This window comes from Sugiyamaella lignohabitans, chromosome A (assembly GCF_001640025.1).
Source record: "Sugiyamaella lignohabitans strain CBS 10342 chromosome A, complete sequence".
Taxonomy (NCBI): domain Eukaryota; kingdom Fungi; phylum Ascomycota; class Dipodascomycetes; order Dipodascales; family Trichomonascaceae; genus Sugiyamaella; species Sugiyamaella lignohabitans.
The window spans coordinates 1846248-1868120 of NC_031672.1; the positions used below are offsets into that span (position 1 = coordinate 1846248).

The window sequence follows — 21873 nt, forward strand, 5'->3', positions numbered from 1 at the left end:
GCAGTATATCGCAATAGAGCACGTCATATGTGTGAAAGTCAATTGGAAAGGGAGTTATGATCAATCGAACAAAGAATAGAGTAAAATATCCATGAAATAACTTGATCCTTGTCAAAATTGTCTGGAGAGAAATTGATTTCTTTTTAAATTTCACCAGCACTTATATAGCGCGCGCGCGGATGGCCCCTCCAATTGAGATCTCTGCACTCTCGCCGGTGGTGCTCGCATATCCCACTGCATGACCAACGGTTTGGTTTAGTGCTCGGTTTCATATCCCGAGGGTGGGGCCTAATGGCGGGGTGCGGGGCACCTGCCAGCTCAGATAAAGCTCTGCTAATTATATACCATAAATCACTTTATGTCGGTGAATGAGGTTGACCAGCTCGATCAATGGTGCTATAACCTCCTGCCAAGCCGAAGCCATGGGGTTTGGGACATGCAAGGACGTGATGAGCCCGGAACTCAACTCTGACTGGCTGGTCTACAGTCCAGAGTCCACAACTTTTAGTAAAATTTTATAGAAGTAAAGAGAACTGGGCGAGAGGACTCTGGAAACATCAACTCAACGCATTAGAATTGATGATCGTGAGTTGTGAATTATCAGATAATATCGGAAATAAATGCAGTAACTGAGCTTGCAGATAGCTTCCATGATTTCTGAACATGTGCACTGAGAGGATATAGACTCTCCAAGGATATGAGAATATAGGAATTACTCTTTGAAACCAAACCAATCAAAAAGGCCAGTTTAGCCAATTGAGCTGAAAAGTGAAATAAATAATATTTACAGTATAGTACACTTCCGATTCCAGACACCAGTCCAACCACAGAAATCTGCGATCCCCGCAGACGACTCGAGCGTAGCGAGAGGAGCCACAGGGTCTGGGACGGAGTCCCAGCCGCCGGAGGCATGTCAACCATATAACAAATCAGTCTGCCCGTAAAAAGAGGCAGCCACCGAACTGATAATGTCTGCAGTGAACTTGGTAGCAGCATCAGGCGATCGTTGCTGGTCATTTCTAGCAATGTGAGTTTTTCTAGCAGCTTCTCGTAACAAAGATATATCATCGCCGTTAAGAACTGGTGGGAGACGAGTCAGAAGAGCAAACACCCACCTTGACAATTCAGGTGCCAGATTAGGTGTCATCCACTTGTGGCAATGACTTAATATGAATAGTGCGTCTGGAAGACTGACAGACCGCACATTCAAGGGAGTAGGAAGACAGTTCATCAAATACAGTCTCCATTCTTTCAAAGACTGTGGTTTCGCAGTTGTCGATGCAGCAGTCTTTCCACCTGCCTGACCCTCACGAGACTCGTCAGCAGACCATACCTCTCGTATCGATTTCATTTTCTCACTAAATTCAGTATGCCATTCCAGATCAATCCCTACCGGAGATACAACTGATACAGCGCTGGTTTTCTCAACGTCCACCACAGCTTCCACCACACTCCCATGACTGATATGATCAGTCGTTGGATCAAGCTCTTCACACTCCATTCCATTGATCTCCATGTTCTCTACCGACTCCAAATCATCACCAACAGCAGCCGGTACCACGCTCACAACCGACGGCCTTGATCTCGCCTCGAACCTCACGCTCTGAATATACTCCAGAGCACTCAGCGGCGGTCCTCCAGCACTCGGAGCACTGATATTCTGCGGTATTCCCGGAAACACAGATCTCTGACCTGCATCCAGATCAATCTCTCCAGCAGTATTAGCACCTTCAGACTTGTCATCAAACCCATTTGCCCCTTTCTTCCTCTTCCTACTCTTCTTTTCACTCCCTCGCCCACCCCGACCAGAGTCTCCTGTCGCCAATTCCTCCTCAACCCGATCACTCCCACCTTCTTCCTCATCGTCGTAATTCAGCTGAACACTCCCACTATCATATCTTCCCCTACTACCACGCTCATCATACCGGTTTTCCCGAAACCGCTTTGACATAGAATTTCTGTTTAACCTCAATTCTCCAACATGCCAAACCTGCCGATCTCAAGTCACTTCACACATCACGTGACCCAGACCCTGGGGTGGTTCATTGCCTCCGGCGGCTGGGGCTCCGCCCCAGACCCTGGTTGCTCCTGCTTCGCAGGAGATCCTGTAACCGGCGACGAAACGACTCGAGCGAAGCGAGAGGAGCCGGGGGGTCTGGGGCGCAGCCCCAGCCGCCGGAGGCAGCGCCCGACCCCCTAACCAGAACCGGAACCCCCCGAGCCCTTCTCCGTGGACCCTGGAAGCCCCCGGTATCAGTAGACTCCCGTTTGGAGGAGTTTGGAGGGTGAAAGGGTTCGAGAGATGGATCCCTGCAGGGTGCGGCCCCTGAAAGGGATTGGCCAACGGTTTAAACGTGCAGCATGCACGGCTGCCACTCTTAATTGTTCTGTGAAAAAAAGTTTAAATATCGCATGCTTGGAGGGGGTGATTTTTTTTTTTTTCTTTTCTTTCCGCAAGTTCACAACTTTTTTCGCATTTTCAGTTTGGATCACAGAAAGACCACTTTGGTGATTTTGGGTCTTTTTGTCGCACGAAAAATCCCCGTTGTAGACTATCTTAAAATACTTGCTGCCAGATCATTTACCAGTGCCAGAATCACTTTGCCAGAGCTTGAAATTCATGGAATCTATTCTCAGTATGGACCAATCTAATTATAAAACTATGGACGAAACGTCCAAGGACCCTTCGTCGCCGACCTATGATGTCGAGGATCTCACTCCAGTGGGATCAGAATCGCAATCAGTGGCTCCAACTGGTACACGAAGATTGCTTCGTCCGTTCCAGTTCTTACTGACTCCTCATTTCTGGATCATTTTCATCCATGGCCAGATCCTGTCGATGAGTATTGTGTCCACCAACACTCTGTCGTCGTTTTTGGCTAATGGAGGTAATAGTATTCCTGCTTTTCAAACTCTGTTCAATTATGTGATTCTGGCACTTATTTTCATTCCGTTCTGCATGTACAAGTACGGAATCCGCAAATGGTTCACCACTTTGTGGAAAGATAGTTGGAAATATTTCATTTTCGCTTTTGCCGATGTCGAAGGTAACTACTTTGTCGTCAAAGCTTATGCTTATACCAACATTCTAAGTGCTGCTTTATTAGATAACTTTGCCATTGTAGTAGTTATCATCCTTTCGTTTTGCTTGCTGAAGGTCCGTTATCACTGGACCCAGCTTCTTGGTGTTGTTGTTTGTATTGGTGGTATGGCACTTCTAGTTGTGTCTGATTTCATCACCGATAAAGACTACCCTGCTGTCAATATGGTTAAAGGAGACTTGTTTGTGCTATTAGGAGCTGCTTTCTACGGAGTATCCAACACTGCTCAAGAGTACTTTGTTTCCAAACGTCCTGTGTACGAAGTTCTAGGATTTCTAGGATTCTGGGCCGTGATTATCAACGGTGTCCAAGTAGCCATTTTCGAGCGTACCAGTATCCAAGAAGCTGCCTGGAGCGGTCCTGTTGCCGGATACTTTGTCGGATACACCCTGTCACTGCTACTTCTGTACATGACATGTCCCATTCTGCTGCGAATGTCGTCTGCCGCCTTCTACAACCTGTCACTGCTGACCAGCGACTTCTGGTCCCTTCTCATCGGAATCCGCGTGTTCGGTTACTACGTCTACTGGCTGTACCCCGTCGGATTCGTCTTCACAGTCCTCGGCATGATCATCTACTACGCGGCTCCCCAAACGGCCCTTGGCGAAGCCATCAAACCCTGGCTCGGCGAGAACCAATCCAAGGGCATTGTCGGCCTCGGAACCGCCCGAAAACACGTCGACGGCGAGATAGAAGAGCCCTCCGACCTCTAATCCTCCAAAATCCTGCAATTTAATAATTAATACTTATAATTTTCTTTCTGCGGCACTGCCTCCGGCGGCTGGGGCTCCGCCCCAGACCCCGCTGCTCCTCTCGCTGCGCTCGAGTCGGTTCGTCTAGGTCCCGACCATCTCCTGCGAAGCAGGAGCAACCAGGGTCTGGGGCGGAGCCCCAGCCGCCGGAGGCATGTCCCCTCCCGGAGTTTACAGTTTTTCCACGGGAGTGAGCTCCACGATCTGGTCGAGTCCTTTGTACGCTGGCACGTCGAAGCCGTATTTTTCGGCGAATTTCTTGTCGATGAAGCGGCCGCCAACGAAGTGTCGGCCCGTGAAGAAGCGTGAGCATGGTTTGGGTGCCGTGAGACTGATGAGATTGTCCGGGTGGAACTTGATTTCGGGGTTCGGACCGTTGTCGACGTCCCAGGAGGACGGGATATCGACGCTGGTGACGGGGATTTTCGATTGGATCATGAGCTCGATGGCGGCGGGAAACGGGTCTCGTACAGGCGGTTTGAACGAGAACCCGAACAGAGCGTCTACAACGTGATCCTGTTTCGGGTATACTTTATCCACATCTTCGACAAATGGGATATCGAGATTCTTTAATTGAGTTTCCAATCGACTGAACAGCTCGCCTTTCGACTTCTTCGGTTGCCAGACCGTGAGGTTATATCCCAGCAGATGCAGATGACGCGCTGCTACCAGTCCGTCTCCTCCTGATCTCGTTAGTATCACACCTCTCCACACCAAATTAACGGTGTTTCCGAGTTCATTAACCCATAAACCGTCTCAAAACTTACCGTTATTGCCAGGACCAACCAAAACCAGCACATTTGGGCCCTTCTCGAGTGGATGCGCTCTATACACAGCCTGAGCTACCGACAGTCCTGCCAGCTCCATCAGCTGGTCAATCGAGAACCCGCCCGACGACATCAGCTCCTTATCCACTGCAGCAGCCAATTCGGCACTGAGAGTCTACTTTGTTAGGGGAATTCGGGGGAATTGGGTCTGCCTCCGGCGGCTGGGGCTCCGCCCCAGACCCCGCTGCTCCTCTCGCTGCGCTCGAGTCGGGCGTCGGGGGTTGCCAGGGGCGCAAATTTCGGGGGTGGGGCTGCTACGGGGGCAGGGAGGAGGGTACTCACTCGCACGACTGAGTTCATTTTGCGTTTTGTGTGAATGGGATCAAGTGAAGTTGTGGTCTGATGTCAGTTGCAGTTTGCTATATATTTATGCACCGTTCAATTTAACCAAATAGGCTGCCAAAAGATAAGATAACCCACGCCGCCGATCCACATCAATCTCGGAGATCTAACTCCGAAACCACCCTTTTCCCCTGAAAATCCAAACTTCCACCCACACAACCAACAGTCGCGACCGCCCACGCAACGACTCGAGCGCAGCGAGAGGAGCCGGGGGGTCTGGGGCGCAGCCCCAGCCGCCGGAGGCAGTCTGACACGCAAAAAATAGGTTACTTTTCGTTAAATAAAGGAAAAAGAGAGCTGTTTAGAGCTTTCTGGGAGCACCGCCGGCTTTGGCGGACTCGAGGAGCTCTTCGACGATTTGGAGATCGCTGAGAGCCTCTTCGGGAGCTTGAGCAGCGTCGAGTTTGCCGGCGTGGATGCCCTTGGCGAAAGCGTCGACCTCTTCGTGGACTCCGTTGCCGGTGTACTCGACAGAGTCGACTTGCTTGCCATCAATGACAATCTCGGCCTTACTTGGAGTAACAGAAACATAACCGTTTTGGTATTGGACAGTGTTGTCGTATCCACCCTTGATATCGGCAAATGACATGGTGATAGTACCAGTGGTACCGTCTTCAGTCACACCAACACCGTTGACAGTGTCGACAGGAGCCAAGTAATCGTAGTTGAGTCTGGAAAAGGCAGAAACAGTGGTAATTTTGTTATCACCGAGCAGCTTACGAAGACCGGCAATGAAATGAACACCTCCATCAAGCAAGAAACCTCCTTGGTAGTCGGGGACCTTACGCCACGAGGTCTCGTAGTACTTGTCACCGGGCTTGACGAATCCACCCATTTGAAGTCTGAAAGAAAGGGGCTTGCCGAGCTTCTCTCTGTACTCAACAGCCTTGGTCCAGGTGGGGTAGTAACGGAAGTTCTCAGCAACTCCCCATAGAGCACCGGTCTTAACACCCTTGGCATAGGAAATCAGCTCCTTGGCAGCAGCAATATCCTTGGCAATGGGCTTCTCAGAAAGAACGTGCTTACCAGCATCAAGCGATTTCTTGATAATAGTGGGTTGAATGGGGATAGGAAGAGCCACAATGACAGCATCGATATCCTTTCTAGCCAACAAATCGTCTAAGCCCTTGCCAGAACCAGAATCGTCGGAGTAAGTATCAACCTTGGAGCTGATAGTAGCACCCTCTAAAACAGCTTTGACCGACTTGATGGATCGCGAGTAGATGGCCTTCAATTCTGAGTTGGGCGATGCCAAAACGGCAGGAAGGTGCTCTAAACCTCTGTTAGTACCGACTTATTCCACTGACTGTGTATTGTGTCAATTTGATCAGACTACAATCAAACTACCAGTTCCTCGAACAGACAGAATGCAAAATCCAAACCTAGCAATAACAGTATCAAAAGTAATATCCACAGCCAAAAAAATCTTTTCGCCCTTTCCACAACCAATTGAATAACATACCTTCCTTGACAAAAATACCTGCACCGAGAATAGCAAATCTAACAGGAGAAGACATTGTTGTATGTGTAATAATAAATATAAATCTATCTAACTTTTTCAGTCTAATAAAGTATAATGGGCCAAACACAAAACTTGGCGACCCGAGCCCTTTTTATAGGGCCCTGACGATGGTGCACCCCCGCTGGCACACCCCTCGTCCCCAGGTTACCAAATTTCACCGGTGGGGTAACCAGGTGGGGGTGGCTACATATGTAAATAGAACCAGACGCACCATGCACCTCTACCGGGACAATGGCCCGTTTGCAGCCTAGCACAATGCACGGATAATTCCTCGGGTACCAGCCGGGAACGGGGTTTTCTGGAGAAGCGGTTGTGCCTCCGGCGGCTGGGGCTCCGCCCCAGACCCCGTGGCTCCTCTCGCTGCGCTCGAGTCGGGTATGGGGTGACGGGCTGGCGTTGGGAGGGGTGGATGGCGTGGTTTGTGGGTAGTGGGAGAAGGAGAGACTGGGGAGACTGGGAAACGGTCAGGGTGGGGGTGATGTGCCCCCAATATGGGTTGAATCTTATAACAATCGTAGTGAATAACCAGAATAATTATAATTGGCGGTTATTGCCGCCATCCCAGCATAGGTATGGTCCTTCTCTTTTGCTTGTTACGCAGCTGCTATGTCTCGGATGATGAATTGGCTGAGAATATTATGTGTACGATGACCCCCTCAGATCCATATGACCCCCACGCGGAGATTAGAGCGGAGTTTTTTTCCCACCTCGTTCACACACCCAGCAATACACGCTCATTATCACCACCAATTTCCACACCAAACAGCTACTGAGTGCCCCCCTCAACCACACTCTCCACCCCCAACACCCCGAACACCACCGACCCCCCAGCCAGCCCACACCCCCAAGCCCGACTCGAGCGAAGCGAGAGGAGCCACGGGGTCTGGGGCAGAGCCCCAGCCGCCGGAGGCACATTCACTCCCCCGGAAGAACCCCCCCTCGTGGAATGGCGCAAACGGTGTTATCACGTTACCAGCAGGCACGCGGGAAGATAGATATGCATCACGCATAATCAGGCTAAATCGCGGAAATGCAGTATTCACCCGACGCTGCAGTGTTGATGCTTGACAAACGGCGGTCTGCTGCAGACTCTGAAAGTCACAGGTCGGGGGGTCAAGTCCGGGCTTTTCATATATATAGGCCGATTCCTTCGCATTGGGGTTTTGTCGTCCTTTTGCTTTTACCCCAGATCTTGGCTGGATTCGACCTGTATTCACAGCAACAGCAGTAGCAGCAGCCAACTGACAAAATTGACTGAGAATTTGTCACGGTCCACTTCGCTCCGGTCCTGTTTTTAAGAACCAGAACACACTCAGTAGGACCAGTTTTTCCCTTTTTTAAGAAGCTATTACAGCACCACCGGCAAATTGTCTTCATCAGTTAAATTACAGGCGTTCCAGCCGCCTTCGCTGGTGTTACTTGTTAACGCGCCAGTCAGTATGATAGTGGTATTTGGCAAGTCGGTGTTTGGAGTAGCCCGGTCACTGATCAATTTCGCTTTCGCGCTCATGGTAGGTCATTTTGTGGGAATGTTTTTACAGGTGTGTTTTTTCGACCGGTTTTCGGTGTTTCAGGGCTGATCTGGTTGGGTTGTGTCAGATTATGCTGCGACTTCTGCCCTGAGAATGAATGGCGTACCTTAATCTTTCATTCTATTATTTTTTTTTGGAAGTCGTGCATCTCGGGATACGCCCGACACTCCGCAGCATCGAAATGCGGAGACATGCATGGACGCATCTCGCATATATGATCCGGCTCTTTTGTCCGGACGACGCCATCCTCACCCTACAGCAACAACAGCCCTACAGCCACCCCCAAACTGCCACATCCAGCATCCCAGCTTCCTCATCCATTTCATACGACCACGACTGGGTATCAGACTTCGACTACCGAAATGGACCCGGACCACAATCATCGCTGGTGCTGGACGAGCATTTCGACCCCCGACCTCCAGCATCCGCGAAAATAGACCCCCGCATTCTCGGTCCCCGTCGCCCGGTCCACCGCAGCCACGACTATATTTATCTCAAAAGTTAATAAATTGCATTTCCTGGACACTGACGGCTGGGACGTGCCTCCGGCGGCTGGGCTCCGCCCAGACCTGGTTGTGCTCGCTTCGCGAGCTTTGTCGCGTGCCCACTGCTGTGGGGTAGGCCTGCCGACAGTTGGGGACCGCCCCCAAACCATCTCAACTGAACCGTGAGTGTACTCTGAACCCCCGGACAGAGCTCCTGGACACCCCGCGCCGCTCGCGAAGCGAGCACAACCAGGTCTGGGCGGAGCCCAGCCGCCGGAGGCAGGACCCCCCTGGCGCAGGTGGGGGTACCATAAGCGGCCGTTTTTGCGCTTCGCGACCGGTGATGCAGGGGCCGGTGATTGTCATCTCGGGAGTGGAAAGCTTGGGGGTAGAGAGAGACAGAGATGATTTCGGCAATAATTGTGTATAATCAGAAGGGCGAGGTGCTGATATCGCGGCTGTACCGCGACGGGCTTCGACGGACTATCGCGGATGTGTTCCGGATCCAGGTCATATCCAATCCAGAGGTACGTGGCATTTGTCGCGGAGTCACCGGTTGACGGGAGGAAGACTGCCTCCGGCGGCTGGGGCTCTGCCCCAGACCCCGTGGCTCCTGCTTCGCAGGAGTTGTTTGGGGAGTTGGGTAGAATGGGGTATTGGGATTCTAACTCTGGGACAGGCAAAGTCTCCGGTGCTGACGCTGGGGTCGACTTCGTTTTTGCATGTTAAACATGAGAACTTGTACATTGTAGGCATCACTCGGTCGAATGTCGATGCAGGTCTGGTTTTCGAGTTTCTTTATAAATTTGTTGCATTGGGGACGAGCTATTTCAATAAGTTCGATGAAAATGCTGTGAAGAACAATTTCACTCTGATTTATGAGCTTTTAGACGAGATCATTGACTTTGGTTATCCTCAGAATACTGAAACTGATACCTTGAAACAGTATATTACAACAGAAGGCATCAAATCTGTTAATTCGTCGAGTAGTGCTGATTCTAAGATTACTATGCAAGCTACTGGAGCTATTTCGTGGAGAAGACCCGATATCAAGTATAGGAAGAACGAGGTGTTTGTGGATGTTTATGAAGATGTCAATTTGCTATTAAGTGCATCAGGTGCTATTTTGAAAGCTGATGTTAATGGCCATATTCAATTGAAAACTCAATTGTCAGGCTTACCAGAGTGTAAATTTGGTCTTAATGACAGTCTGCTGCTGGATACTGGTGCGGATGATGACGATTATTATGGATTGGATAACAGTGACAGCAGTAGTTCTAGTAATTCGGGTGGTGGTGGAAGTAGACTGTCTAGAAGAGGCAGTAGAATCGGTTCTTTTGGTAATGGAGGTAGTAGTAATGGATCGAGTGGCAGTAATGGCAGTAGTGCCTTGTCGAATCGATCTACTAGTGGCCGAGCAGCTGCTGGGTCAGTTACTTTGGAAGACTGTCAATTCCACCAGTGTGTTAAACTGGGTTCGTTTGACGAGAACAGAATTATATCATTTATTCCTCCTGATGGAGAATTTGAACTTATGAGATACAGAGCAGTTGAGAATATCAATCTGCCCTTCAAACTAGTACCTCAAGTGACAGAAATCGGTCAGACAAAGGTCGAATACGAAATTGTCGTCAAAGCCAATTTTGGATCAAAACTCTATGCCACTGACGTGGTCATCAAAATCCCCACTCCCTTGAACACTGCATCCACATCGCAATCATGCTCTAACGGCCGAGTCAAGTACGACCCATCTGAAAACCAGCTCGTATGGCGCATCAACCGATTCACCGGCGGCAATGAGTGTTCACTGACTGCTCAAGTCGAGCTCACCCCGACCACCAATCGCAAGCCCTGGTCACGGCCTCCCATCTCCATGGACTTCTCGCTCAACATGTTCACCAGCTCGGGCATCGTCGTGCGATACCTCAAGATATTTGAGAAATCTAACTACACTACCCTCAAGTGGGTCCGATATATAGTTCGGGCCGGGTCTTACGAGATCCGGTTCTAAATACGTGATTTTGCACTACTGACGGCTGCCTCCGGCGGCTGGGGCTCCGCCCCAGACCCCGTTGCTCCTCTCGCTGCGCTCGAGTCGTAGCGTGGAGGGCCCTCGCAATCTCTTGCGAAGCAGGAGCCACGGGGACTGGGACGCGATCAGCTGGAGACCCTACTTCGTTATATTATTCGAGATATTTATTCTGGACAGCTTATTGAGTGATCCAATTCATACTGTCCTCTGGAATTACTGATATCAAGGTCGACTCAACTTTATCAATGCCAGATCCTCTGCACGATCAGATATTAGTCGGGCAAACTTGTATCGAGTCATCTACATCCATGCCAGACCCTCTGCACGATTAGATATTTGTCGGACAAGCCCATGTTGAATTATCTACATCCCTCGCCAGATCCTCTGCACGATCAGATATTAGTCGGACAAGCCCATGTCGAGTTGTCTACATCCCATGCCAGATCCTCTGCACGATCAAATATTAGTCGTCGAGTCATCTACATCTATATCAGATCCTCTGCACGATCCATCAACATGTATTTTCTTATTTGTGGAGATTTGTTTTCATTTCTATTTCCGTTTTCTAATTTTTCTTTTTCTTTTAGACGAATTCAAGGATTTTCAAGAATATTCCAATGAGATAATAATTGGAAAGCTAGGAATACTAACAATGAACCTAAAAGTAATCTAAAGAGGAACAGGAAAAATGTTCATGAGAAAGTACTTAAACATACATGTACATGAAATAATGGTTTATGCATCGAAAGCACTGAAGCAGAATGTCAAGGCAATACACTGGCCAATTGTGCTCAGTTATAAGCTGATCCGGTATATCGAGTCTTGGTCATTCACAGTCACCTTCCAAACCGCTATACATGGTGATATGGCGTAATTTCTAGTGATCAGAGGTGAATATAAGCAACTCCAGGTTAAAGCTTAAGTGGTTGGATTACTTTATTGATTCTCCTGGATTGATACCAAGACTTGTATATCCAACTACTTGTGCCAAACTAGTGTTCACTTCCTGTCCCAAGGGCTGTCTCGTGTAGGCATTTAACGAACTAATATTTCCAGATATTCGAACTTTACTTGACGGATAGAAGTCAGAGTCATTCAAATTCTCAAGTTGATATTAGAGGTATCTTATCAGATAGTAGTTAGTCAATAGAGCTCAGTGTCCATCTAAAGTATTTATTGTGCCCCTGAAATTACTAGATGCATCACTATGCAACGACCTTGCATGATAACTTTATATCGTGCATTGTTGTGTTTCAGTGAGTAGCTATTTCTTGTCCATAAAATTTACCACATCACTTTGTATTTAGCATATTTTGATATGCATATGGTTTATTTATTAGTTCCTCCCTCAAATGTCTTGGGATAGGCTGCTCTCTGTTATATTTGACCTATATCTGGTTCATGCATATTGAGCCCTCTTCAGATTCTTAGTCTTAACCGCTTTTTTGACTCTTCTCAGTAAGAAACAGTCTCGAAAAAGAACCTCAAAATTGAGCAAAGTTGCAGAGACACGTTAACAAACCCTCCTTCTAGCTTGAATTAACCAGCTCTTATATCTGTCAGGGCCATATATCCCAAAATCATAGAACATGTGATCTTAGTGTGCATGTTTTGTCACGTGATGCTTTCACGTCGACGAGGTTCGTGAAGTGAACTGTAAACATTCCCCTGAGATTGACTTTTATGTAGCACTTCCGGTTATTTTAGTAGTCTGACTGTTCGTCTTCAAGTTTTTTCGAACAAATAAATACCCAAAAGCCAAAGAAGTATCAACCAAAATGTTATCCCCCTCTTAAAAACTAAAAGTTATGGGGGCTGTGCAACCCAGCTTAAAAATTATGGGACTCTGGGCTTGGTCTATATAAGCAACAGGAGTCGCTGCAGACTTCTCTTCCTCTTCTTCTTTTCTCTTCGTCTATTCGAACAATTCTGCCTGCTAAGTCTGCACACCAGTATTGTTTTAAGATCTTTTTAACCAGCGTTTTTCAACTCGATTATTCTTTTATTTTATTACTGCCTGTTTTTATTTACAAAATGGGCAGTTTCGGTCAACTTGATTCCACCTTTCGCTTCCCTCTTGAGCAGGGTTAGCTTGAGTCTAAAAGACCGGTTCGCAAGTTTCCTCGTCGCCCTGTTTTGAATGACGTTCGCCGTCCTGGTTCTGGCACTTATTATGGTAACTTGGGTGAGATAGAGAATCGTCGTCCTGCTAGACGTTCTGCTTTTGCTTACCACAAGACTATTCAATTTCCTATTGGTTATGACTTTTCCGCTGAATCAAGCAAGCCCCTCACAGTATCTACCCAGGTTGTCGAAGATGATGAAGAGACTGATTGTGAAGAGCTTTTGTTGAACTTTGCTCCTGATGATTATTCCGCGTCTAAAGACTCTAAAGGCTTCCTTTGTGGTGAGGTGCCCACTTTGCTTCCTGACGATCCATTTTTTACTGGCATCCCTGATTGTGCTAAAGAAGACGATGACGCTTATTTAAACCGTGTGTTTATTAATGCCTCTGACGACATTGAAACTATTAATTCTATGAATGCTCCTGATGCCCCTATTGCTTCAGTTGAGCTAGAGCTCGAATGTGCTCTTACCCGGGTCGACAAAACTTTCGAGAACTTGGGAATTATTATTGAAGAGATATTGTTTGATATGCCAGAGAAAGTATCCAAAATGGCTTCTTTTAAATCCAAGTTGGCATTTGGCAAACGCCCCTCTATTTCTGGATCCACTCTATTTACTGGAATCCTTACTGGTCTTTGTGCCAACCCTCCATTGTATGCTCCTGGGGTACCTCATTCTTCCGTCTATGAAGTTAAGAAGTACCAACTTCAGAGTGGTGCCATTCTTGGAGTTCATTCGCCCGTTGTTTACAATCAAATCCGGGCCGTCTGTGGAGTTGACCACGACGAATTGATGAGTTCATTTGATTTACAGTCTTTGGATGCTGCTATTACCGAGAGAACTGGCTCCGAATTTGTTACTACTGATGGAAAATTCAATATTAAGACGCTCAAGCGCAAGGAGTACCAGATGATCTCTGATTTTAAGTTTCTCGATGACTACTACACCCATGTCAGAGACTTATTGACACGACTTCCTCCCTACCTGGGACACTACACTATTTGGGAGAATGGAAAGGAAACACATTTTGTTGTCACGAAAAGTTTAGTTGACAAGAACAATGACACTTTGTTCAAACTCAGGGCATCGACTGATGGCGACCTTAATGGATTCCCTCGTGTGGTTATCAAGGATCTCAATCGCCTTAATGACAAGTATTTTCATTTGCCAGAGAATGTGCGAGAGCATATCGTTGGTCAGGTTCGTGGTGATGCCAAGATGTTGAAGAGACACAATATTCTAGATTATTCATTACTGGTTGGGCTTGAGTGTGACCCTCTTACTGGTGAAGAAAGATCCTCAGTTGGCCTTAGTATTGCCCTCTGCCCCTCTAGTCGGGTCAAGAGAGTGGTTGGTAGTATCAGATCACTAATTTCTGGACACTCCACTTTCAAGGATCTTCGCCAGTTTGCCTCGGTCAATGGACCGAGCAGACCTGTGGTCACACGCTGTTGAGTTCATTCTTTCAATATTTGCGGTCAGCTGGTCAGTTTAGCATTATCCAAGGCACCCAATGCCTTGTTTGTCATTTCATTTCTTTATGGTACTATTGGATTGGTAGTCACTTTGATTTCCTTTCGGATTTGCGATTTCGGTCGAGGTCATCCCGAGTCCCGGCTATTTCGCACGTCATTCATTGGTTCACAGGCTCCTTGTCTTGCAATTCGCTCATCGTCCCTTGTTGTTCACTACATCAGTCGCCTCGCACACCGCGAGCAGACGACGATTTAGACCGTTAGACTATTGTAGACCTGGCTCCTTGCCAGTTTACTCCTGGAGATTCTTGATCCTTCCAATTGCGGCGCTTCCTTAGCGACATTTTGGAACTGGAGTCAAGGCTCAAATTTCTATGGACGGACGATAAGCAGAACAGACATTGAGCCCTTGGTGTTGACACTGGCACCTGATCAATGAACTTTGAATAGTACCCCTTACAATGACATGGCATTATCCAACATTCTACACTTACTGGTGGTAACCGCACTCGAGATTGATTGAACTTGACAGCCCATTTTTTATTTTATTTTTATGATTGTGATGACTTTGTATGAATTTGGAGTTTGGGTTTATTGTAATTATGTCTATGTTAATAATTAATATTAATTTTTGTCTTACTTTCTGCCTCACCATAATATCAAGGTGCTCAGACCCCTCCCTGCCATCGGCGGCAGGGGCTTCGCCCCAGACCCCACTGCTCCTCTCGCTGCGCTCGAGTCGTTGCGTTGAGGGTCCTCGCGTTATCCTGCGAAGCAGGAGCTACGGGGTCTGGGGCAGAGCCCCGGCCGCCGGAGGCACTAGCCCAGCTTTGAAGTATGTACAAATGGTCTATGGAGTCTATGCAAAAAAATATCCGGCATCGTAGTTTTTGTCAGCAAAAGTTGTCATCCAGAGCAGCAATTTGGTGCGAAGCTCGTCGTCTGTCTTGCCGGTGATGGAGACTCCTCGTGCGTGACAGGCCAATCGGAGCTCGCGACTGTCAAGAGCCCTGGTGCTTCCGAATCGGCTAAGAAGGATGTTGTCGGCCCGAATTTCATCGATTTGGGCCTTGATTAACAAACGCAATTTGGTGTCAGAGTACAGTTTCTGGAGTGGTATGGAGGATGTAGGAAATACTAAGGCACTAGATAGTGACTCTAGTTCCGCACGAGAAAGCATATAAACAGATCTTGAGTACATCTTGTCCAAATCTAAATTTGAAATAGTGGATTCTGCATCAGCAGTACTTTCGGTTGTACCTGTAGTATTCTCTGTCAAAGTGGAGGTATTACTAGTAGATGGCTTGAGAGAGATAATCTTATCCTCGGTCTTCTTGATCTCCTTTTCTATATATGAAGGAGACATACACGTGGATGGAGCTAGTTTTGGAAACAACATCAACAGTAGCGGGGTTGTTTCAAAGAATACTGCAAATACTACAGCAAAAAGTGGCACTTTGCGAATGTCGCGAGCGGTTCGCTGAAGGATCATATACTCAGAGCGAGTTATATGAGTCTCAGATACTGATAGTGGCTTGACTGGTTCCTTTTCTATCGACTTGGTTTTGGATTGAACATCTTGGGCAAACCCGCTATCAATGATATACTTCGTGAGTTCTGGAAGATTTTTGAATTTGTACTTCATTTTCAGTGCTCGACATGTCTTGTGGTTCTTATATACATTTGTAATACCTGACTTGTACAACTTGACGAATCTCTTTCCCGAAGCCAATATCTTGCCAATAACATTGTTATGTTTATTTGCAGCAATTTCCTCTACCGATTCAATGAGTGCTAAACTCTCTGGGGCATTGACTTTAGAAGGGTGGCTTGGACTGTTGACATGCTGTTGATAGATCCAACTATGAATTACACTAGCATTTGCAGTGACTTTCGAATCGTTCGCAGCTGCAACTATGCTTGTATGAAGATTCCTCAAGCGAAGAGCTGTATTGAGCGTCCCTGGTACCATTATCGTTCTGGATCGTGCTAATCCATATTCAAAAGTAGTTCCAAACATTGAATTAAGCCGGATGTTTACAAGATGAACCAGCTGCAGGTCACGTATTTTTCACTTCTGATCCGATTATCCCAGCGAACTTACTTTCCAATAACCCGATAATCACCCTCTTATCATATCCATATAAACAGAATAAACTATGAAAAAAATATATAATATGGTTACCAAAACTCTAATGTCATTTGTGATAGAAATTTAGCTTGAACTCACTTGAGAGCTAATAATTTTGTTCGCAGGTTCAGGGATGCTGGTTTCGTAAGGGTCCATGCAGGGTCTCGGAAGCCGCATGACAAAAATTCATGCAGGCTGTGATCTGATCAAAGATATTTAGCAATCTTAGAAGCATTCGTTAAAGTAAACAAAAAAGAAACCAATAATTACGATGAAGTATATCATTGAGCATATGGAAGAAGGATTCTCTGAGTGGACTCGTCTTGAGTACCTCGCAATTGCCAGAGATATTGGCGGAGAAAATCTGTTCCTCACCTCTATCGCCCAGTCGGTCGAAGTACCTCAAGAGTTAATTGCCGCAGGTATTCAATGGACGCATCACGATATTACGAAATTTGCCAATATTGACCCAGCTTTCACTGCCGAAAGAGTGTGTTTGCTTGATCCAGCCGCTACTCAAGAATTGGTTCCCGAGGATAATGAAAAATTCGATTACTTCCTGTTTGGAGGAATTCTAGGAGACCATCCTCCACGAGACAGAACTGGTGAACTAAGGAAGCATGGTTATGTTGGTCGTCACCTCGGCAAGACCCAAATGACCACCGATACTGCCGTCCGAGTGACCAATATTGTTCTCAGCGAGCAAAGTACGTATTTATGATTCTATTGAATGGTTAACATTATCCATGTCATGTCCAACAGTTCACTAACATCTGACAGAACCACTTGACGACATTGACTATATCGATTTCCCCGAGTTGAAATTCAACAAGCACGAGTCGACTGAGATGCCATTCAGATATGTCAAAGATAAGACGACCGGCCAGCCAATCCTGCCCAAAGTAAGTCCAACCCCCAAAAAGCACCTTCACCAAACTAAATATATATGGCCTTTCCCGACGCACGACTCGAGCGAAGCGAGAGGAGCAGCGGGGTCTGGGCGGAGCCCCAGCCACCGGAGGCATATTTGGCAAGACCAAAAGTATTAACATTAGCAGGGAATGTTTGAAGTCATCAAAAGAGACTCGCAAAAGTCTTTGGATGATCTTCTTTAAATGAGAGACGGTTTTTTGTTTATAGTACATTATTTACATTATTATTTTGCATGCTTGTATAGAATCTGTAGAACGAAGTTGGCGATGTCCTCGGTCTCGAAGTATGATACATGGCTGGCAATTGCCGATAGGATCGAGATATCCAGCACGCCCTCTTGTAGCACATAGTCTAATCTGCCCGCAGGGTTTAGAGCTTTTAGTTTCGTGTTGACCACATCCAGTTGTTCTGAAGGTAGGTCCTTTTGTCGTTGTTGGGTATCGGATTTAGCAGAAGAGTCGTCCGAGTCTTCTTTCGATTCGGCCTTTGCACGTAGAGCGGCGGCAGCAGCAGCGACGGCTGCCTCTTCTTCGTCTGTCTTTTTGATTTGTTCAAGGAGATCCGACTTTGTCAGCGAAGATGTGATATTGCTCCACATCATTGATGCACTTTGGCTAATTTTAGATCCCAGTTCACTTAGTTCCTGGATTTGCGTCGTCAATCCTCCTTTGGTGAATGGTATTGGCACAGGTTTCAGTTTCGCAGCATATGGTGTAACTAGAGGTTCTACTCGGTAACTAATAGGGTCAGATGGATGAAACAAATTGTACATGGCCCCGATATTGAGTTCTTCTGGTCTAATGGTACTACCTCCAATCAGCAGGAACAGTCCTAGTGGACTGCCAATGGTGATATAATTTGATACTTGAAACTCAAGATATGTGCTTGATGGAGGTGCTGGCGGTAATGACGAGTCCTTAGAGCTGCTGCTGGTAGTGAAACTGCTGGGCGGTGGTTGTTTACGCTGTTTCTGGACTTTGTGGGCAGCTCGCAGTGCTTCGTAGCCAATGACTGATCCAAGTGAGTGTGCTATTATGGACACCTTGGGATTCTTTGCAAATATCGGGTTGTGTTTGCAAAATTCGCGATAGATTCTATTAAGTTGGTAGGTGACGATTTCCAGCATTTGTTTCTTGTGAACAGGCTCGCTGAACAGTAAGAAATCTGCTATTACGTCACTGAACAAGGTTCGTATAGCTGGAATGCCTTCTACATTGATGTCCTGAACTGACAAGAACTCTTTTTGATCCGAGCTTGCTTTTCGTCCAAAGCTCATGTCATGTCTCCAGAGCACCGGAAGAACCTGAACGCGATTCCGCTTCCGTTTAGAGTTCCCCGTACTGGTTTTAGTAGGATTATCTTTTGAGTTTTGGGAAGAACCATGTTGTTTTTCTGGGTCTTCTTTCTGCTTAGTTGAATTAAAAGTTTCGTCTGCTTTCTGACCTGCTTCACTGTTATCAGCATTCTGGTGGACATCTCCATCTTCCCCATCCTCTTCTTCGCCCGTTATTGGGGACGAAAAGTTGATTGGAGAATCACCTGACTGTAGCGTCTTAGTGAGTTTACGGAACATGTTTATATCGTGAACAAAATTCACAGAGTCGACTTTCTGACTGAGTTTCTGGCCAATACCATGGATACATAAAACCAAATGATCAACTGGACCCTCAGGGCCATTTTCGTGGCCATCATTTGACTCATCATAGTCGTTTTTCATCTGCTCTTCCATTTTTGACTCTGAACTTTTCGCTGACCAAGGAAGAAAAGTGTCTTCGATTTTCGAAATTGTGTTAGTTGAAGCTCCCGAATTAGCCATGGCAGTCAACAGGGGTGAGGAATATGTAGTAGTTTTAGGCTCATCAGCAAGAGACTGTGGCTCTTTCTCTTTGTCTCGCTCATCTCCCTTTGACCGGTATCCTCGTAACAACTTCGTCGACGATCCTCCTAAAGTGGATGCTATTTTTTGAAGCACGCCGGACGACAATGATTTGTAACCGTATGCAACAGATGGCGACTCATCAGAGAACTTTACAACATCGATTTGTGGATCTTCATTACACTCGATAGCATACGAACCCTTTGCCTTTTCACTTTTTAGATCTGAACTGAGCTTGGAAATTACCAGTTTCCCAGACGTACCTGTTTCAACAGGTTCGACATTGTCATTATCTTTCGCGACATCATCATTCTGATCTCCTTGGCTATTCTTTGTCTTTAATTTTTCTGCGTTCGCTAATTGGGTTTCTAGAACCTTGAGTCTCTTCAACCGACCGAGTTCTTTCTGGTACGCAGATTCTAAATCAGCAGCCAGATTTTCTGGACACGGTACAAGTTTCGACCCTGAGTAAAACCAAGTACCTCGGCGAACATCGTACACAGGACCATCCCAATAGCATGGCCGTAGCTCGCGTTTGTCCAGATCCACTAGAAACAATCCATCTTCCTTAACCGGTACAGGAGGATGGTCAATTGGTCGAGAAGTTGGCGTTGCTGACCCAATAGACTGTTTATCTACAAACTCATCATCTTCATCCATATTAATATCTAAGAGTTTTGGATCTAATTTCGAGTCTTCGGCCCGTTTTCGTTCGAGCTTGATCCGCTGATACGCTGCCTCTAAGCGCGCGGAATCCTTTTCTGAAAACACGCTAAATTTCGAAGCAGTAGTCGTTGGAGTCCAATTGAAATATTCTGGCTTGGACTTCGGCACATCTGTGGCATAATACCAGGCCACCTTGAGCACATCTTTGTCATCTGAAGTTAACCTCGGCCCTGATCCACTCAGTCCACGGCGGTCGAAAAGACGAACACAGACTGGAATCACACGATTGGCTCCAGTCCTCGTCGTCTTTCGCACAACCCGAGTTGCTGAAGTCACCAGTATTCCCATTGGCGCGATATCATAAATACAGGGACCTACCCTACACCAGTAGAAAATTAAACGTCGACCAGTCCTATCTGATGAGATGAGATGATCTCACTTCTCCCCGCATATATCACATACCTTCCGCCAGCGCGGCCCAACGAATTACCCCTGGGTTCAACAACAGCTGGTTCAGGGGGTTGATGCCTCCGGCGGCTGGGGCTACGCCCCAGACCCCGTGCTCCTGCTTCGCAGGAGATGGCTGGGATCGTAGAGGTAACGACACGAGCGTAGCGAGTGGAGCAACGGGGTCTTGGGCACAGCCCCAGCCGCCGGAGGAAGGCCCAGACCCCGAGAAGTGTTGTTGTTATTATTATTATTTTATTTCAATGAAACGTGCTCTTTAAAACATTTGAATTCGTTAAAATAATTAAATACAGGACATAAAACAAAAAAAAGCTTTTATTTTTTGGGGTTCATGATATACATAAACTAAACAATCGGTAGTTGGCGATTAATTTAGTAAACGAAACCAAGGATCTTACCGGCAACGTGCTTTCTACGAGCCTCCTCGTGGTCCATGATACCAGCAGAGGTGGTCAAGATGATGTAACCGAATTGTCTGGAGGGTAGGAGGTTGGTGACCCACTTCTCAATGTCGTCGATACGGACGTTGAAACGGGGGGAGATGACACCGACCTTGTTAAGACGTCCGTTAAGTTGGACAACGATCTTACCGGAACGGTGGTCGTCAACGAACTCGAAGTCGTCAATGTATCCTATCTCTTGTTAGTATTGCTGACCAGTATTGAACTAATTATTTGGTGATCGAAATCCATCCACATTCACCATCAAACAAGATGAACCAGAAATGATAAGGGAGATACCAGAAGAGAAAAAAAAATAAAAAAGCAAAAAAGATGTCAAGAGAAAGTAAACGTCCAAGCCGCTAGGAGAGCAGCATCAACGTGTAAGAAGCATTCTCCCAAATTATTATTTCGAGCACTTAAAAGACAGAGAGAGATGGTCAACTGACAATCCATCCAGTTATCAGCTCGAGTGGAACAATACAATCAATACATAGAAAAAATTTTCTCTTCTGATAAATCCCTCTTTCAATTTTGAAACCACATTCAACAGTAAAATGGATAAACCTAGAAACACCAAAACTCATCAGAAAAAACTTACCGTGCTTTTGGATGACAGTGAGGAACTTGATGATGACCTTGGAGGAAGGTCTGAGGAGAACTTGTCTCTTACCAGCCTTCTCGGCGTTGGTGATGGTCTTAAGAGCGTCAGCGAGAACGGAAGTACGGGTCATTCTTATTAGTTAGTATTGCATTCTACCAAAGGTAGTTGGCTGGACAGCCAAGCTCCGTTAACACATTAGGCCAATCAAAGTATCAAATCAACCTTGCACTCGTCTTAAAACTATAATCCACTGATATTCCACAAGTATTTCTAACAAGTTCGTACAAAGAGTGTCTACAAATCTTTCATTGTAGAGTCTTTGCACTTGGCTAGTATAACCTAGGGATACCGGTGTATCAAAGCCTCTTGATCTATAAATTGATAAAACATCGAGCAGTCACTATTAAACTGAATGCTCCACATCTCATCACCTGAATATATCAAGTGCAGAGAGACCGATACCTATCATTGCCTACCGTGTTCAGTCTGTCGAGTCGACTTACTTTCGGTATATGAAGGACTTTGTCGATGAGAAGAGAAAGAAACTGAGAACCTGAAGA

At 46.6% G+C, this 21873-nt stretch overlaps 7 protein-coding genes across 7 annotated transcripts; 3 read left to right on the forward strand and 4 right to left on the reverse strand.

Annotated features, from left to right (window-relative positions):
- Nucleotides 1-913: 913 nt before the first annotated feature.
- On the reverse strand, nt 914-1951 carry yip11 (SMN family protein Yip11; the record flags this gene model as incomplete). The annotated part of the gene is made up of 1 exon (XM_018882525.1): nt 914-1951. The coding sequence occupies one exon, from the start codon at nt 1949-1951 to the stop codon at nt 914-916; it is 1038 nt and encodes a 345-aa protein (XP_018734805.1).
- A 669-nt stretch (nt 1952-2620) lies between these two features.
- Nucleotides 2621-3814, forward strand: AWJ20_579 (uncharacterized protein; the record flags this gene model as incomplete). The annotated part of the gene is made up of 1 exon (XM_018882526.1): nt 2621-3814. The coding sequence occupies one exon, from the start codon at nt 2621-2623 to the stop codon at nt 3812-3814; it is 1194 nt and encodes a 397-aa protein (XP_018734806.1).
- Nucleotides 3815-5323: 1509 nt separating this feature from the next.
- On the reverse strand, nt 5324-6539 carry AWJ20_580 (uncharacterized protein; the record flags this gene model as incomplete). The annotated part of the gene is made up of 2 exons (XM_018882528.1): nt 5324-6294; nt 6485-6539. 2 exons carry the CDS (start codon nt 6537-6539, stop codon nt 5324-5326), a joined length of 1026 nt encoding a protein of 341 aa, XP_018734807.1.
- A 3031-nt stretch (nt 6540-9570) lies between these two features.
- On the forward strand, nt 9571-14175 carry APM4 (Apm4p; the record flags this gene model as incomplete). Its single annotated transcript, XM_018882529.1, has 2 exons — nt 9571-10326; nt 12685-14175. The coding sequence occupies 2 exons, from the start codon at nt 9571-9573 to the stop codon at nt 14173-14175; spliced, it is 2247 nt and encodes a 748-aa protein (XP_018734808.1).
- An 879-nt stretch (nt 14176-15054) lies between these two features.
- AWJ20_582 (uncharacterized protein) lies at nt 15055-16215 on the reverse strand (the record flags this gene model as incomplete). The annotated part of the gene is made up of 1 exon (XM_018882530.1): nt 15055-16215. The coding sequence occupies one exon, from the start codon at nt 16213-16215 to the stop codon at nt 15055-15057; it is 1161 nt and encodes a 386-aa protein (XP_018734809.1).
- Nucleotides 16216-16618: 403 nt separating this feature from the next.
- On the forward strand, nt 16619-17047 carry SFM1 (Sfm1p; the record flags this gene model as incomplete). The annotated part of the gene is made up of 1 exon (XM_018882531.1): nt 16619-17047. The coding sequence occupies one exon, from the start codon at nt 16619-16621 to the stop codon at nt 17045-17047; it is 429 nt and encodes a 142-aa protein (XP_018734810.1).
- Nucleotides 17048-17482: 435 nt separating this feature from the next.
- AWJ20_584 (putative carboxylic ester hydrolase) lies at nt 17483-20149 on the reverse strand (the record flags this gene model as incomplete). Its single annotated transcript, XM_018882532.1, has 1 exon — nt 17483-20149. One exon carries the CDS (start codon nt 20147-20149, stop codon nt 17483-17485), a length of 2667 nt encoding a protein of 888 aa, XP_018734811.1.
- Nucleotides 20150-21873: the final 1724 nt, after the last annotated feature.